The sequence below is a fragment of the Antechinus flavipes genome, chromosome 2, assembly GCF_016432865.1.
Source record: "Antechinus flavipes isolate AdamAnt ecotype Samford, QLD, Australia chromosome 2, AdamAnt_v2, whole genome shotgun sequence".
Lineage (NCBI taxonomy): Eukaryota > Metazoa > Chordata > Mammalia > Dasyuromorphia > Dasyuridae > Antechinus > Antechinus flavipes.
In genome coordinates, this window is record NC_067399.1 from 425,242,142 (window position 1) to 425,260,156 (window position 18,015).

General features: G+C 36.1%; 1 protein-coding gene across 1 annotated transcript in view; it reads right to left on the bottom strand.

Annotated features, from left to right (window-relative positions):
* The window catches only part of STK10 (serine/threonine kinase 10), a 138,500-nt gene extending 122,063 nt beyond the window's left edge, over window positions 1-16,437 (bottom strand). The window contains exon 1 of the mRNA XM_051978902.1: window positions 15,412-16,437. Coding sequence (XP_051834862.1) covers window positions 15,412-15,567 — 156 coding nt within the window. The 5' untranslated portion in view covers window positions 15,568-16,437. The remainder of the gene's footprint in view (window positions 1-15,411) is intronic.
* Between the last annotated feature and the right edge of the window lie 1,578 nt (window positions 16,438-18,015).

An 18,015-nucleotide genomic window follows, 5' to 3' on the forward strand; every position in this document is an offset into this window, starting at 1 on the left:
TTTAAAAACTCAAAGCTTACAAAGTACATTGATATCTTTGTTTTTATATCATAGTCATTTCCAGATATATGTCTCCATTATGGGACTATTCCCTATTAAAAAGGAAAATATTTAAGGAACTATATAAATCATTCCACACCTATTCCACCACCTCATCAACAAAAATGTAGTACATATGTCTTCTTCCACTGTTGTGTGAGGCTGGGGATGGCAGGATGGTTCAAGAAGTATTATAGCTTATGAATGTTATGGAATATTATTGCTCTGTAAGGAATGACCAGCAGGATGAATACAGAGAGGCTTGGAGAGACCTACATGGACTGATGCTAAGTAAGATGAGCAGAACCAGGAGATCATTATACACTTCGACAACGATATTGTATGAGGATGTATTCTGATGGAAGTAGATTTCTCTGACAAAGAGACTTAACTGAGTTTCATTGGATAAATGATGGACAGAAACAGCTACACCCAAAGAAGGAATACTGGGAAATGAATGTGAACTATTTGCATTTTTGATTTTCTTCCCGAGTTATTTTTACCTTCTGAATCCAATTCTCCCTGTGCAGCGGGAAAACTGTTCGGTTCTGCAAATATGTATTGTATCTAGGATATACTGCAACATATTTAACATATATAGGACTGCTTGCCATCTTGGGTGGGGGGAGGAGGGAGGAAGGGGAAAAAACGAAACATAAGTGATTGCAAGGGATAATGTTGTGTAAAAATTATCCTGGCATGGATTCTGTCAATACAAAGTTATTATTAAATAAAATTAAATTAAAAAAAAAAAGAAGAAGTATTATAGCTGAGGTCTTAGAGATCCTAAAGTTGAGGAGGAATCAAGACAGGGTAGAAAACTGTCCTTGAAAAAAATAAAATATTATAAAGACTTTAAAAAAAAGTGGTCTTGGAGTTAGGAGAGCTAGGTTTCTATGCTGGCTCTGACAGGTACTATCTGTGTGGCTACAGGCAAGTCTCTTAATCTTTCTTTCCTCATGTGTAAAGTAGAAATAATATTATTATTACTACCTATCCCTCACACAGTTGTGATGATAAAAATACTTTGAAATTTTAAAACACTATAAAAATCCTAGTTGTATTTATTAGCTGAAAGAATAGCATAGAAATGAAGAGACATTCATCATAGAATCTGCAGCTTATCTATGATGTGGTCCTGGGGGCACGACATTTCATGCTCTCGAATCCAATTTACTTATTTGCCCAATGAGGAAATTGGCCCAGATTATCTACAGCTAATACAGGACTGATAGAGTTAAAACAACAAAAAGGTAAAAACAAATAAACAAGAAAACCAAAAAACTATGTTGTGATCCACATTCAGTCTCCATAGTCCTCTCTCTTAATGCAGATAGCTCTCTCCAGTACAAATCTATTGGAACTGGCCTGAATCACCTCATTGAAAAAGAGTCACATCCATCACAGTTGATCATCACATAATCTTGTTATTGCTATATATAATGTTCTTTTGGTTCTACCACTTCACTTAGCCTAAGTTCATGTAAGTCTCCCCAGGCTTTTCTGAAATCATCCTGCTGATCATTTCTTATAGAACAATAGTATTCCATAACATTCACATACCATAACTTATTCAGCCATTCTCCAATTAATGGGATCCATGGACTTCAAGTAGTTCATCAAAAATTATACCTTTACATTCACTAATCTCTAATTGAAATTTGATATTTCCTTTATTTTGAAATTTTAAAAAATATTTTGAGGAAGGTTCCCCAGACTGTCCATGGGTCCTTGACACAAAAAAAGTTAAGGACTCCAGTTTTGAGAGAGGGTAGTTGGCCACCACTGGATATGATCAAAAATGTAAAGGGCATAAACTTCATCTGATACTGAATTTTATATGGCCTTACCACATATCATGTGTTATTTAATATTATTTTGTTATTTATATTATTTATATATTATTATTTAATTCCTCACATATATTATATCTTGTTTTTTTAACTCGGCTGTAAGTCCCTCCAGAAGAAAGGGCTGGGATTTCTTCTATATTTGCCAGAGTATCTCCCACAAGATGAGGCAAAAATTATTTGATAGATTGTTTGGACCTCTGTAACTGTAACCCAGAATGTTTAGAACTAGTAGGTTCTGATCAGGGAACCAATAGGCTTTCAACTACCTTAGAACCATGTGCAACAATGTGGACCACCATGTATGACAGGCTCTGGGAATACCATACATAATACAATGTTTACATGTTATAAACTTACATAAAGATAATAATGATCTTCCCCTTGTTTATACTAATTCTTTCATCAAAACACCTCATTTGGGGTAGAAAGTATATTATTATACCCATTTTATGAGTGACACTGAAACCCAAAAAGGTTAGCTGATAAAGTCACACAGAAAGTATCGAAGCCAGGATTCACATCCAGGTCTTGTGACTGCAAGTATTCTTACTATATCATAGCAACTATTCACATGACAACATTGAGAGAACATCATTGGCATAATGCACTTAATTTTCAGGTTCTTTGTTAAAACATTTGTATATTATAAGAGGCAGCAGAATGTTTCAATATAAAATACACTGGGCTTGCAATCAGAAAACCTAGAGTTCACTCCTACCTCTGATGTTTATCTTGCTATGAATATAAGTCACTCAATTTCTTAAATCTCTCAATGTCTTAGTCTCCTCATCTGTAAAATGGAAATTAAAATATCTTTAATAGCTTTATCACATGTGTGTTTTGAGTACTAAGTATTGTATTAAAATACCTCACAAACTATGAAGTGTTATATAAACATCAGTTATTATTACTAGTTATCATTCCTAGTTGCCTACTGGAAATATCTTCATCATCACAACAATGTCTGGATTTTATGTTTTATGACTTACAAAATGTTTTATAACCATTCTATTTAATCCTCACCTTAATTCTGAGAAGTATATTCCTATTATTCTCACTTTACAAATACAGAAACTGAGGCTGATTGAAGCTAACTTGCTTGCCTAGGGTCATACAGCTAGTAAGTGTCTGAAGTTGGATTACAACTTAGGTCTCCTTGAGATATATCAAGATATACTCTAAAGAACTGCTTCTCCAGGAAGCCAGATTATCACTCTGCAGATGATATGATGGTATACTTAGAAAATCCTAGAGAATTAATTTTAAAATTACTAGAAACAATTAACAACTTTAGCAAAATTACAGGATATAAAATAAATCCACATAAATCATCAGTATTTCTATATGTTACTAACAAAGTCCAGCAGCAAGAGATATAAATAGAAATTCCATTTAAAAATAACTGTAGATAATATAAAATATTTAGGAGTCTATCTGCCAGACAAAGTCAGGAATTATATGAACACAATTATAAAACACTTGCTACACAAATAAAGTCAGATCTAAACAACTGGGAGCATATCAAGTCCTCTTGGGTGGGCTGAGCTAATATAATAAAAATAATAATTCTACCTAAATTTATTTATTCAATGCCATAGCAATCAAACTGCCAAGAAGCTACTACACAAAGCTAAAAAAAATAAAAAAGTTCATCTGGAAGAGCTAAAAAGTCAAGAATTTCAATGAAATTTATGAAAAAATGCAAATGAAGGTGAGCTAGCAGTACTAGATCTAAAACTATATTATAAAGCAGTGGTCAGCAAAACCACCTGATACTGGCTAAGAAACAGAGTTGTTGGTCAGTGAAATAAGTTAAGTTCACATGACACAATAGTCAATAACTATAGTAATCTAGTATTTGATAAACTCAAAGTCCCTAGGGAACTTTCTGGGAAAAAACGTCACTATTTGATAAAAATTGCTGGGAAAATTAGAAAATAGTATGGCAGAAGTTAGGCATTGACCTATATCTAACACCTTATAGTAAAATAAGGTCAAAATAGGTTCATGATTTAGACATAAAGAGTGATACTATAAGCAAATTAGAAGAAGAAAGGATAGTCTATCTTTCAGATCTGTGGAGGAGGAAGGAATTTATGACCAAAGAGAACTAGAGTACAGTATGAAATGCAAAAATTGATAATTTTGATTATATTAAAATTTAAAAGGTTTAGTATAAACAAATGCAGACAAGATTAGAAGGAAAAAAAATCTTTACAGCCAAGGATTCTGATAGTCCTCATTTCTGAAATACATAGAGAATTGACTCAAATGTATAAGGATACAAGCCATTCTCCAAGTGATAAATAGTCAAAGCATATGAACAATTTTCAGATGAAGTAATTAAAATTATTTCTAGTCATATGAAAAAATGCTCTAAATCATTACTGATCAGAGAGATGTGAATTAAGACAACAATGAGGCACAACTGTACACCTTTTAGATTGGCTACGATGACAGGAAAAGATAATGATGAATGTTGGAGGGGATACGGGAAAACTGGGACACTAATACATTGAGTTGTGAACTGATCCAACTATTCTGGAGAACAATTTGGAACTATGCTCAAAGGGCTATCAAAATGTGCATACCCTTTGATCCAGTAGTGTCTCTACTGGGCCTGTATCCCAAACAGATCATAAAACAGGGGAAAAAAAACCCACATGGACAAAAATGTTTGTAACAGCTCTTTTTGTAGTGGCAAGAAACTGGAAACTGAGTGGATGCCCATTAATTGGAGAATGGCTGAATAAGTTATGGTATGTGAATGTTATGGAATACTATTATTCTATAAGAAATGATTAGCAGGATGATTTCAGAAAGGCTTGGGGAGACTTACATGAACTTAGGCTAAGTGAAGTGGTAGAACCAAAAGAACACTGTAAACAGCAATAGCAAGATTATGTGATGATCAACTGTGATGGATGTGACTCTTTTTCAATGAGGTGATTCAGGCCAATTCCAATATACTTGTACTGGAGAGAGCTATCTGAATTAAGAGAGAGGACTATGAAGACTGAATCTGGATCACAATATAGTTTTTTCTTTTTTTGTTTGTTTTTACTTTTTTGTTGTTTGCTTTTTGGTTTTTTCCTTTTTTCTTTTTTGATCTGATTTTTCTTGTGCAGCTTGATAAATGTGAAAATATATATAGAAGTAATTCACATGTTTAATATATATTGGATTATTTGCTGTCTAAGGAAGGGGTGGGGGGAAGAAGGCAGAAAAATTTGGAAGACAAGGTTTTTTACAAGAGTGAATACTAAAAACTATCTTTGCATGTATTTTTAAAATAAAAACTATAATTCACTTTAAAAAATTGTTCTATAGAAGTAAAAGAGAGATTAAATCCAAGGACAAGGAAAAAAGCAAAAGAAAACCTTGGTTCTGGGGAAATTATGAATTGGGTCAGCTATTCTAACAAATAATTAGGAACTATGAAAAGAAATGTGGATAAATTCTTTGTATCTTTTGAGCCAGTAATCTCACTATAAGGCATAGACCCCAAGAAGGTTAAAAAAAAAACACAATACAAAATTCATAAAAATCTGATACACCGTAAAATATTCAGGGCAACACTTTTTATGGTAGCAAAGAGTTGAAAACAGAATGAGTGCCTACCAGTTGTAGAATAGCTGAACAAATATATTAGGAGTATAATGACATATTATTGTGAAACAAAATGACAAATATGAGAATTCAGAGAAACATGGGAAGATTTAGATGAAATGTTACAAAATAAAAGGTAAACCATAAATAAATGTCATATATATATATATATATATATATATATATATATATATACACACACACACACACACACACACACACATACAAAAATATAAATGAAAATGAAAATAATTGAAGAAACAACTGACAAACATTTTTTCTGCTCTCAGCAGGAGGACAGAATGTTGTATATACTGTTATTCAAAATCGTCATTCATTATATTGTTTGTTTTAAATTAATATTTTTATATTATTATAACTATGTTATAAGAAAGAATTCAATTTTACAGTGAGCAGGACATTGCAGAAATTACTTATGTAAAGAAAAAAAGTGAGTTATCAAGAATAATACTTATCTTTTAAAAAGGGAACCAGATTATCTAAAACACCAGCATTCCCAATACAAAGGTCATTGAGAGAGAATCAAAAGGACCTAATATTTGGGTGCTAGGTTAGAGTTATAAATGGTTTCTGCAATAGGAACACAGTGAGATAAGCACTGAGAAAAGGAATATTAGATAAGAAAAGAGAAAAGCCTTTGGAAGAGGAGAACAGAAAAAAGAGCTGAAAGAATTTACTTCTATATCAGAGATGTATGGGGTAGGTAAGTGGTATAATGGATAGTGTCAAGCGTTGAGTCAGGAGGACTCATCTTCCTGAGATCAAATCTGACCTCAGACACTTACTAGCTTTATTAACTTGGGAAAGTCACTTAACTCTGTCTCAGTTTCTTCATCTGTAAAATGAATTGGAGACAATTCACTCCAGTTCCTTTGCCAAGAAAACCCCAAATTGGGTCACAAAGAATCAGACAAAATCAGAACTGTAAATATTCTTGGCTAATCAAGAATTCAGGAGATTTTCAAATAATTCCCAAATAGTGCTAAAAATCAGGCCAAATGAAAGATATTTGGAAAGAACAATAGATTTGAAGAATCAAAAATCTTAGCTTTGTTATTTAGTAACTTCATGATCTCAGGTAAATCATTTTAACATTTCTGAGTTCCAGTCTAAGCAATTTCCTCCTTGGTAAAATGGGTAAATAGCAACTGCACTACCTATCTCACAAGATTGATGTGAGGAAAGTATTCTGTAAACTGTGATAGAAATGGGAGTGGTGGTTATATCTAAAAATATGTATCTCCACCCTGGAAAATGTCAATGTCAAATGGAAAGTCCTACCCGATACTAGAGCGTGTAGGAGAAAACTTTGATTGCAAGCAAAGTAATAGCCAATAAAGTATCACCTTCATCATCAAGCATCCATTGTGCTGATCTCTTCAGGAGAAGATCATGGGAGAAACCTTAACTTGTTTTTATTTCCAATTTGGAACTATGCCCAAAGAGCTATCATACTGCACATACCTTTTTTTTTTTTAATTTATTTTTTTGTTTTGCTAAGGCAATTGGGGTTGACTTGCACAAGGTCACCAGTTAGGAAGTGTTAATTATCTGAGACCAGATTTGAACTCAGATCCTCCTGACTTCAGGGTTGGTGCTCTATCCACTGTGCCACTTAGTGCCCTTGCACATATCTTTTGATTCAGTATGTCTTCACTGGGCTTATATTACAAAGAGAACATAAAAAAGGGAAAAGGACCACAAAAATATTTGTGGCCACCTTTTTGTAGTGGCTAGAAACTGGAAACGGAGTGGATGCCCATCAGTCAGAGAATGGCTGAATGAGTTATGGTATATAAATGTTATGGAATATTATCGTTCTGTAAGAAACGATCAACAGGGTGATTTCAGAAAGGCCTGGAGAGAGTTACATGAACTGATGTTGAGTGGAGTAGAACCAAGAGCACATTGTACACAGCAACAAGATTCCGTGATGATCAACTCTGATGGACTTGGATCTTCAGGTGATTCAGGCCAAGTCCAATAGATTTGTGATAGAGAGAGCCATCTGAGTCTAGAGAGAGGACTATGTTGACTGAATGTGGATCACAACATAGTTATTTTCACCTTTTTTGTTATTTGCTTGCTTTTTTTCTAATTTTTTTTCCCATTTTTGATCTGATTTTTCTTGTGCAGCATGATAATTTTGAAAATATGTATAGAAGAAATTGTACATGTTAGGCAAATATTGTATTGCTTACTGTCTAGGGGAGGGGAATGGAAGAAGGGGAGAGAGGGATTTGGAACATAGGGTTTTGGAGGGACGTAGAAGACTGTCTTTGAATGTATTTTGAAAATAAAAAGCTTTGATTTTGATCTTGTTCAAAGGATTCTAAAAAGTCTTCTCCAGCATTAATTACCATTTGAAAGGCCATTCTACAACATTCAGTTTTCCTTATGGTCCAGCTTTCACAATCATATACTGCTAGAAAAAAAATAACAGCTTTGACTATACAGATCTTTGTCAGCAACATGATATCTCTGCTTTTTAGATTTGCCCAGTTTTGCCATAGCTTTCCTTCTAAGGAGCAAGTATCTCTTAATTTCATGACTGCAGTCACTTTCTGTAACTGATCTTGTAGATCTTCCATAGTAATACTAAGATGTTTGTCCTTTTCATTCTCATTTTCTCTTGCACAAAAGTACAATGGAGTTTCATAGAAAGTATATGACTTATGATGACATCATCATTCAGATGGTTAATAGAATATGTGCTTGGGTATTCTTGTGTTTTCTAGAATTTCATAAGGTAGTAGATGTAGAGTATAAGTATGTATGTTTTTAGAGATTAACTACATGCATACTCAGCACTTCTAATGTGCTTTTACTAGTTATTTTTGGTTATACTCATAATCTCTATAACATCATTATCCCAAAATTTTCCTTGTGCTATGTGAACACACAAGAACTTTACTCTGTTGCCTTATTTTGCATGTTTTTCAAAAACATTTCCATATTTATAAATTTTATCTAAAATTCATAGTAGAACTTAATATTTAATTGTAAAATAAAAGAAAATATATTTATGTTTTCCTTATATTTAGGGATGGATAATTGACTTAAAAAAAGAGATTAGACGACTGACTCAATTTCTTCAGTCCATAGTATCCACATGAAAAGATGCAAAAAAAAAAAAAAAAAAGAAACTGACATATTAGAGTTTTCTGATTCACAGAAATGAGGAATTTACTCCAAAGAAATGAGGCAAAATTGAAAAATAGAAATGAAAATTGATCAAAGCTATTTTTCAGCTTTATAGATGTTCACAATCAGTGAACCAATACTTTCCAAATAACTAATACATATTACAAAATTACACATAGATAAATAATCCATTCAAAATACAAATCAGACCAATACTTTTTAAGATAACAGTATGAAAAGTTCTCTGATATAATGTCATTACACAAGTAGTGAATATAGAGACTTCCTAGAATAACCATGTTCAAATCTTGACACATACTGGCAGTATGACCCTGATCAAAATCACTTATTCTATCAGTACTCTGTGCTGATAGAGTAGTATGGAAATGTAGTCTGGAAAACCCCTTGGGGCACCCAAGATTCAAGGAGTCCTTGAGTTAAAAATTATTTTCATAATAATACTAAGTCATTTTAATTTCTGATATGGTCAATGTACTTCCCACATAAACAGAAGCTCTTGGGGGAAATTCAATAATTTTTAAGTTTATAAAGGTGTCTGATGATAGCCATTTAGGGAAGGGGGAGTAGAAAGGAAAAAAAGAAATTTACATGATAACGTTATCATATGTTTAAAATAAATAGCAAGTTGTACACAATAGATTTAAAGAGTATAAACAGAATCCTGAGCAGGCAATTGTTTAAAATGAAGAATAAATTAACCTGCGCCAACCTGCATTGGTAGAGAGAATCTCCTCATAGAGGAGGTCTCTGAAGGAATGAAATGCCTGAACAATCCTTAACCCTTTAAGGATAATAAAAGCACTTTCTTCCCAACAACTATGATACTAATGTTGAGCTTTCCCAATTTACAAAACTTCCCTTCCCAGTCCTCTGTCCACATCATTTCACTCTGCTTCTTGCTTCCACTCCCTCCTTGCTAGTGCCTTCCCCTGAGATTATCTTCCATCTAGTCTGTATTCATGTAGAATAAGCTATTAACATGTTGACTTCTCCAAAAAAAAGTGAGATCCTTGAGGGCAGGGATTATTTTTGTCTTCCTTGATATCCCCCATAACTCCATTCTTTGGGTTCAAATCTTAATTTGGTTATACAACCTTGAATAAGTCTCTTTCCTCATATCGGTTTTAGTTTCTATAGCTTTATAAGAAGGATGAACAAGATGATTTCTCAAGTCAGTTCTAGTTCTGCAATATATGAAGAAACTGAAAAAGGAAGATTTCCTTTATCCCTAAAGTAAACAAAGAAAAAACAACAGTACAAAAATATTTATAGAAGTTCTTATTTTAATGAAGAACTGGAGACCACCAGAGTGACCATCAATTGAGAATGGCTGAGCCAATTATGGCATATGAATATGATTTAATATCATGATATAAAAATTATAAAAGAGATGGTATTTCAGAGACATATAAATTGTTGCAGAGTGATAATAAGCAGAAGTAGTATATGGATACATACAATAATAGAAAGAAAAACAATTTTGAAAGACTTAAGAATTCTGATCAATGCAATGACCAAACTAGACTCCAGAAGACTGATGATGACAAGAGGTGAAAGAATTAAGGTTTAGAAGACACATTTTTTGATATGGTAAATATGATAATTTGTTTTACCTGACTGAATATTTGTAACACAGGCAACTGGGTGATATACTGTGTAGAGTACTAGGCCTACAATCAGGAAGACATGGCCTGAGACCCTGTGCAAGTCACTTAAACCTGTTTGCCTCAGTTTCCTCATCTATAAAATGAACTGGCAAAATACTCCAATATCTTTGCCAAGAAAACCCTAAACGGGATCACCAAGAGTCAGACATGACTGAAATGAGAGAACAGCAATAACTTTGTTACAAGGATTTTGTTCTGGGTTTGGTTTGGTTTTTACTTTGGAGGAAAATGGAAGGGAGGAGGGAGGTAGTCTATCCAAAAAAGAAAAAGTGTATTGAAGCATTTTTTAAAAATGTACAAAAAAGAACAAAAGGCAGTACAATACTGAAAGTTACATATTGAATTGATTATAAATTTTAAAATAAATGTAAAATATACATAAGACAATGTATACATATACAGGTTTATAATAATGTTCAATTTAGTTGATGATAGTTTTAAAATGAAAAAAAAAATTTGAAAAGAAAAGAAAGAAGGTCTCAATCTTTGAAAGTGGCCCAAATACCACTCCTTATTTCTCTAGTTTCCTGGGCTAAATATTTAGTCTAATAATTTTTCAGCTTTTCTTGAACTCTCCAGCACTAGGCCAGCAGCATCAGTCTATTCATGAGATCTGGAAGAAGACTAGATAGAAGGGTACATCTTGGCTTCATAGCAACCAGGGGCCCCACCACCCAGTTTCCCTTGCCTACTTCCTTTGCTACCTCAGCAGATACCACCACTTCCTCTGCTACTGTGGCTACCCTATACCTCCTCCTTGGTGCAAGGTCCTGGCAGTGGGGCCCAGAGTAGAACTGAGTGTTGGAGGTAGGGTGTGGTGAATATAAGAAGTGCTCTAGGATTAATAGAAGTGTTTTAGGCACAGAACTTAAGAGTCCAGAGATAGGCAGAGATCCCAGAGTTAACTGTTAGTAGTCCTTCCTTGGCCACTGCTTGACAAATGTACAACTTTCTTTTTTCTTCCTCTATATGATTCCTTTTCCTCTTTTCCATTTCTTTCTTTCTTCCTTCTCTTCTTCCCTATCCCTAGGGACAATTAGGAGGAATACTCCTGGTATTTCCCAATTCTATTACTGGAACTCAGTACCCTAGCCTTGATCATTATGGTCCTTCAGATCAAGATGCCATTAGCTATCACAAAGGGATATATCATAGTGCACTGAGGGTTAGTAGCTGATACTAACAGTTCTGTTGTTTCTGGGATTACTGGGAAATTCCAGAGCAATGAAAAGAGTTCTGAGTCTTGTGTCAAGTGTCCTTGGTTTGAATCCCAGCTCTGCCATTTATTACCTTTGTGATCTTGAGACAATTTCTTAGCCTCAGTTTCCTCATCTATAAAATGCAAGGATATGTCCACTATGTGATCCTTCCAACTCGGTATTTATGATTTCATTTTACTGTAAAAGGAGATATGACAGTGATGTCAAAGAAATAACCTTTAATGGGTGCACGCAGCCACCAAGAGCCAGCTCCTAGCACAGGGTATGCCTGGTCATGCAGTATAAACATTTACAGAGGCAGCCCAGAGAGAATTCTTATATCTTCCCTTTTAGGACCATGGCGGGACTATGAATTGAAAAGAGTTTCCAAGTTTTATTCTCAATCCAGGGCTTATGGGACATCTGGAAATTCAAGACTCTCTAGAGGTGGGGAAAGGACAGGAGAGGAAAGGTAGATATTTAACTCTCTTCAAATGAACTTAGCTTTAGTTAAAGCTATTTTCCTGGTACAGACAAGGATCTGGAGCAAAGAACTCAGTCTTACAAGTAGTAAAATCAATTCTTTTGACCCTACTGAAATTCAAAAGGCTCAATTTAGTCAACATAATCTCTCAGAAAACTCAAATAATCTTAATTTTTTAAATTGTCAGGAGCTTACTTAAATAGTGTGGCCTTCTGTTTGAAAAAAAAAAATATTTTGTTTAAAGGAAATAAGGTTACTGCCTTTGTACAGATCCTTTTTCCGGAGGGGGAGGGGGATGGGGAAATAGCACATGAAAGTGAGAAGCCTCTAGTATTCAGACATAAAAGGAAGTAGAAAAACATGCTTTAAAACTATTAGGCAGAAGAGAAGAATAAAGGAAAAGGCTTCCTCTTTATTAGACCAAAAAGAAAAACTCTCATCCCAGATAACCCTGGAAAGGCACAGGCTTATAAAACTTAAAAAAAAAAAAAATCAACTTATTTTTACTGAGAGGTCAACCACAATTTGAGTTCTGGTTCTGCCATTATCCCACTTAAGTAAAGAAAAATTCATATTTAAGGATCACTCCAAAATGTTAGTTTAGCTTTGATCTACAGGGTGCTTAAGGAAGTGGCAAAAGCCACTAGAACTTATCTTTAAGAGCTCCATGGAGGAATTATGAATTGCCCCAAACTGAAAAAAAAAAGTTTTAAAAAAGGCATAATACTCAGCTGATAATATAGGCAACCTGGTATATTGGGGGCCGTAAGGGGGATTGAGATTTTTTTAAAACACTGAATTTGGAACTAGAGGAGTTGGGTTAAAAGTCAAGGGTGTATACTTACCTAACCTATGGGGCCCTCACAACCTCTCTGAGTCTCATTTTCCTTATCTGTGTCATAATGGAGTTGAACTGCATTCCCTTTTGCTTCAAAATCTATGCCATGCCAAGAAAACACAGATATGGATTTTTTCAAATATCTATTATAACCATATTGAACACCATAAAGGGCTGGCTAAAAATACTTCATCCCTTTAAGGGAATAGGTTGTTGTTTGTTGTTGGTTTTTAAAAGGAGTTGACATTTTATACTAATCCAAAGTGAAGAAATAGAATCAACAATTAGATGCTAGAGGAAAGCAGGATTCAGTTCTATTTAAAAGACAATTTTCCCAAGGAATTCACTTATCCAACAATCTACTGGGATGCTTTCTAAGATAGTAAACTCCCAATCACTAGAAGTGTGCAAATACATACTGGAAGGCTTTTGTTGAGAATGTAGAAGAAATTCCTATGCTGAGTAGGAAGGCTGAACTAGATAAACTCTGAAGCCCTTTCTAACGCTAAGATTTTAGGATTGCCTAGAAACAAAGAACACAAGCATCAATCAAGGCAGGACTGACTTAACAAGCATAACATAAAATGAAGTCATCTCTAAATGTCAGACACATGCAGGGTCAATCTTTCATTTAGGGGAAGTAACCACCTGAAAAGTATTTAAAAAAAAAAAAAAACTAGGCAGCAATAACTGTCGTCTACCAGCTAGAGGAGTCACATGTGATGCTAGAATTTTTAAAATGAGCAAGCTATTTGGGAAGAGACAATCTGACCATGTGATTCCCCTAATCAAAAAATTCCATGTATCCCAGTTGCTTCTAGAATCAAGCACAGATTTCTCTGGTATTAAAGATCCTTTACTGGCTCCAATCTACCTTGTCAGCCATATTATACATTACTCCTCTTCATATGCACTATGGTCAAGCCAAATTGGCCTTATTCTTTCTCACTTACAGATTCCATATCCTGTCTTCATGTCTTTCATAGGCTGACAGCCATGCCTGGGAAAAATGTCCTTTCTCAGTACATAGAATTCCCAATTTCTTTCAAAGCTCTGCTGAAATGCCTCCTTCTACATGAAGTCTCCTGAACCTCAAAACTCCAGTGTTTCCCCTGTCAGAATATGTTAACTAGTAAGAAAATAGTTAACTATTTTCTTACACACTTCTGTATGTACATCCCTGGTAGAATGTAATCCTCCAATAGAATGTAAGCTCTTTGAGGGCAAGGACTGTTACATTCTTGGCTTTGTGTCCTTAGCTCCATTAAGGGTGTTTGACAGACAGTAAGGAAATGTGATTGACCAACCTAGAAATTAATACAAAACTGGGGAATCCCTGAGCAAAAAGAAAGCAGCAACTAAAGCCAATTGAAGACCACCTACATTAGCAAGCATAGGGGACCTTAAGCAGCTAATTATTTCTATGCCTCATCATTTTTCTTTTCATCTCCAACTCCTTGGAAAGTGAGAAAGGAGAATGTACCCAAGTCCACTCGGCAGATAATAGATTGTAAACGGATTCCAAGTACCAATTTATTATTCAGATCAACAACCTAAATCTAATTATTTCATTTCTTTGATTCAGGAGGAGGTAGCTATCCTCTAGGGAAAGTCCAGGCTTTGCTGTGGCAAGACCACTCAGTACTCCTACATCCTCTTAGAAAAATCGATAAGCAATTACAAGTAGTTGAAATTTCAACTGACTGTGATTTTAGTTAGTCACTGGGTAAAAAAAATTAAGGTAAGTTTATTCTTCTCAACTGTAAAATGAAGAATTCAACCAAACTGAACCAAGGGAAGTAGATTCAAGAGTTACCAGATCAAAGAGTCTATTTTAATCTATTCAGTAAATCGAAGAGTAGGCAAAGTCTAAGGGATTATGATTAGGACAAGACCAGGTCATCATCTGGGATCAACTCACTCGGTCAACCTAGAATCCACATATAATATCATATGGACGCAAGCAATCTTCTGGGTCACAATAGTAGCTCCTAGACAGCAGATCCCCCGGGTCAGCTTTAAGGGTTCAAACTTCCTGTATCCTGTTTCCTTTCACCTTGATTTTAGACCTAACACTTGGACCTGATTTCTTTCATCCTCCACCCTCTTTCTACTGAGACCCAAGAAACAGTAAGGGCAGTGGATTGGGTGGGATGGGATTCGCTCCCAGAATAACAGTCCAGAGTGTACTCGTTGCTTCAAGCCTCTTCTTCCGAGTCTTCTCCCATCTCCGTTACACTTTACCACAAGGTAGCTGGAGCAGAAAAGGATCAGAGGCTAAAACTGACCTTCCCAAGGCCAAAAGACTATTCCCGGGAATTGTCTTTATGTGCCTTAGCATCGCCTTGCTTCTCCACGTAAACTCTCTACCTGTCGGAACTGTCCCCAGACTTTGGGATAATCCCCGCACCCTGGCTCCGGCTGTTAAAACAGTGCGCATCTGCCGCTCTTGAACCGGGATTTCCAGTACCCCATAACGACTCCCGGTGGTCTCCAAAAACTGCCCAAGACATTTTTCCCACCCTCCCGCACCCACCTTGTAAACTTTACCGAAGGCTCCATCGCCCAACTCCCCGACGATCTCCCACACTTCGTTTGGGTCTAGATCCCGACGGACGTGCTCATATTCTCGGGACTTTCTCTTCTCGAAGGTGGAAAGCCTTAATATACGGCGGAAGTTGGCAAAAGCCATGGCTCCGTAGGGAACAAGTTGACTGGGGGCGTGCGATGCCGAGGGTGCCTAGGCGCCGCTAGGGGCTAAACGAGGTGGCGCGGGCCCCCAGCTCCGCAGGGCGGTGCCAACCTCTGCACCCCGGCGGCGAGCGCAGAAAGATTGAGGAGGGATGGTATGACCAAAAGTCCTTAGTCCACCCTCGTTTTGCACCTTACGCCTCTCGGGAATGAGCTCCTTTACCACTCCTTCAGGGTTCGCAAACCCAGTCAATCGCGCTGCTGGAGAGGACAAGGGCTGGGATTAGGACTCTGGGCACCCGGAACAGAGCAGGCTATGGAAGCAGCCTTATCTCCGGCAAGTGATCTCCAAGCCGCGGCAATTTCGTCTCCGTATCCAAAGGCGCAAGTGCGGCACGCGCCCCTTCTCCGAGATACACACCGGCATCAACCCCGGCACAGCTCCAAAAGCTAAGCTCCGGAGGGGGTAGTTCGAAGATTCCGAACTGGAGTCAGGAGCCCGCGACTCCACCTGCAGGGAGGCCAGCTGCACCACGCCAGCTTCCCATTGGCTGCAAGAGCCAACGAGTCCGCCCCTTCGTCGCAAGGCCCTCTGGACACTGTAGTTGGCTGACGCCCTCTTTTAAAGAGGCTAGTTTGGGATTTGAGACTACTTAAGAGTCCCCAGATCATCGATTTAAAAGCCGGAGTGGTTCTTGGTCCCCGTAAAGTCCAACTTCTTTATTCATTTTACTGATGAGAAAATTAAAACCCCGAGAAGTTAAGAAACTTGTTAAGAACCCACACAGCTAGGAATAGCTGGAAACTATCTTTTTCTTTTCGTTACTTTGAAAAGTAAATCCTTGCAACAGATCAACTATGGACTAGATCGTCATTTGGACCAAATCCCGCACCCCTTTGTATTTCCAAAAGGAATAAAATGAACTATTTTAATAGAATGATAAAATGAAATTTTCGATGATGTTAGGGGAAGCTTAAAAAAGGGCCCTTAGAGGAAAATGAAAATGGTTCAATGGTCCTCCCTTTCCCAACCTCCCTAGAAGGTTAGAAATCATTCATTAGTCCAACACTCTTCATTTTAAAACTAAGGAAACCGAAACAGTCACATACCTAGGAAGTGGTGAAACCTGGACTTAAACCCAAGTACCTGAACTCGAAGTGCATTTTTAAAAATTAAAACACTTACTAAGCGTTTATTGAGACCAAACTGTAAAAATACAAATGTATACAAAAACAAGATTGTCCCCATTTTGTTCTGGCTCATAATTATATCTGTATAGCGCTCAGGCAAGAAATTCATATCAATGCAGAATGAACTGCAATTTATAACTGCTTGAAGCAGAGCTTAAGCAACTTGTCTAGTTTCACAGCCCACATGTCAGAGGCACTTGAATATTTCTTTTTAATACTGAGACCAGATCTCCATTCTATTATCTGCAAGCGATCTCCTGGTCACAAAAGCAAGTACATACAGTTGTCAGTTCCTTTGTCCTATTTCTTTTCCCCATTTATCCATTCTGAAATTGATTCTCATTCTTTCATTCTCTCCTTTTGTTATTTTTGTTACATAGAGCTTCAGTCTATGATAGTGAATGAATCACTTGTGGCCCCTTCTACTAACCAACTACTCACTTAGGACTTCATTCTGAAATTAACTGGAGCTAAAGTAATCTGGTCAGTTTTACAAAGCCAAATTATACTTTAGAACCTTGAATGGCTACAATGTTCCAAGCCACAGATCACTTAAATATGATACACAAAAATGGCTACGAATTTGGTGCAGAACTATCCTTTCCTGTTGTCATAATAACAGCAACTGCAAAGTAGCAACACATTTCTCAGTGTTTTTTATAACTATTCCCTTCCTTATCCCCAATTCCAAGTCTATACCTTTCTTACAACTTCTTGAAATCCAACCTAAGATTATCTAAGATAAACTGAGAATCCTTTTTCATGCTGGGTAGTATTTTTTAAACATGGAGAATTTTGAAAGGTTTATTAGATTCTTATGTGAGATTTTTAAACAGATCCCATTATCTTTGGATAGTAGTACAGCAGTAAGAATCAACTATCACCTACTCTAAGCAGGATTCTTGGTAATTTACATTCAGTAAGTAGGCCAGTATTGGTCTTGATAATTTCATCCTCTCTTACCCCATCTCCTTCCTCATATGCTGGCAGCAACATTTTTCTAAAACACCAGTTTGGTTTGGTTTGGTTTGGTTTGGTTTTGCTTACTAAAGGATCATCTTCCCCAAACACCTGGTTTGAGTTTTTTGTTTGTTTTTGCCTATTTTTCTTTGTAGAAAAGTCATTAGTTTTTCCTTAAAATAAATAAATGAAATTAAATAAAAATACAAAATAACTCTTTAGCTTGGAATTCAAGACCCTTCCTAATTTTTCCAGTCTTACCTTGGATTGTTATCCTTACATATAACCCAGCCCAATA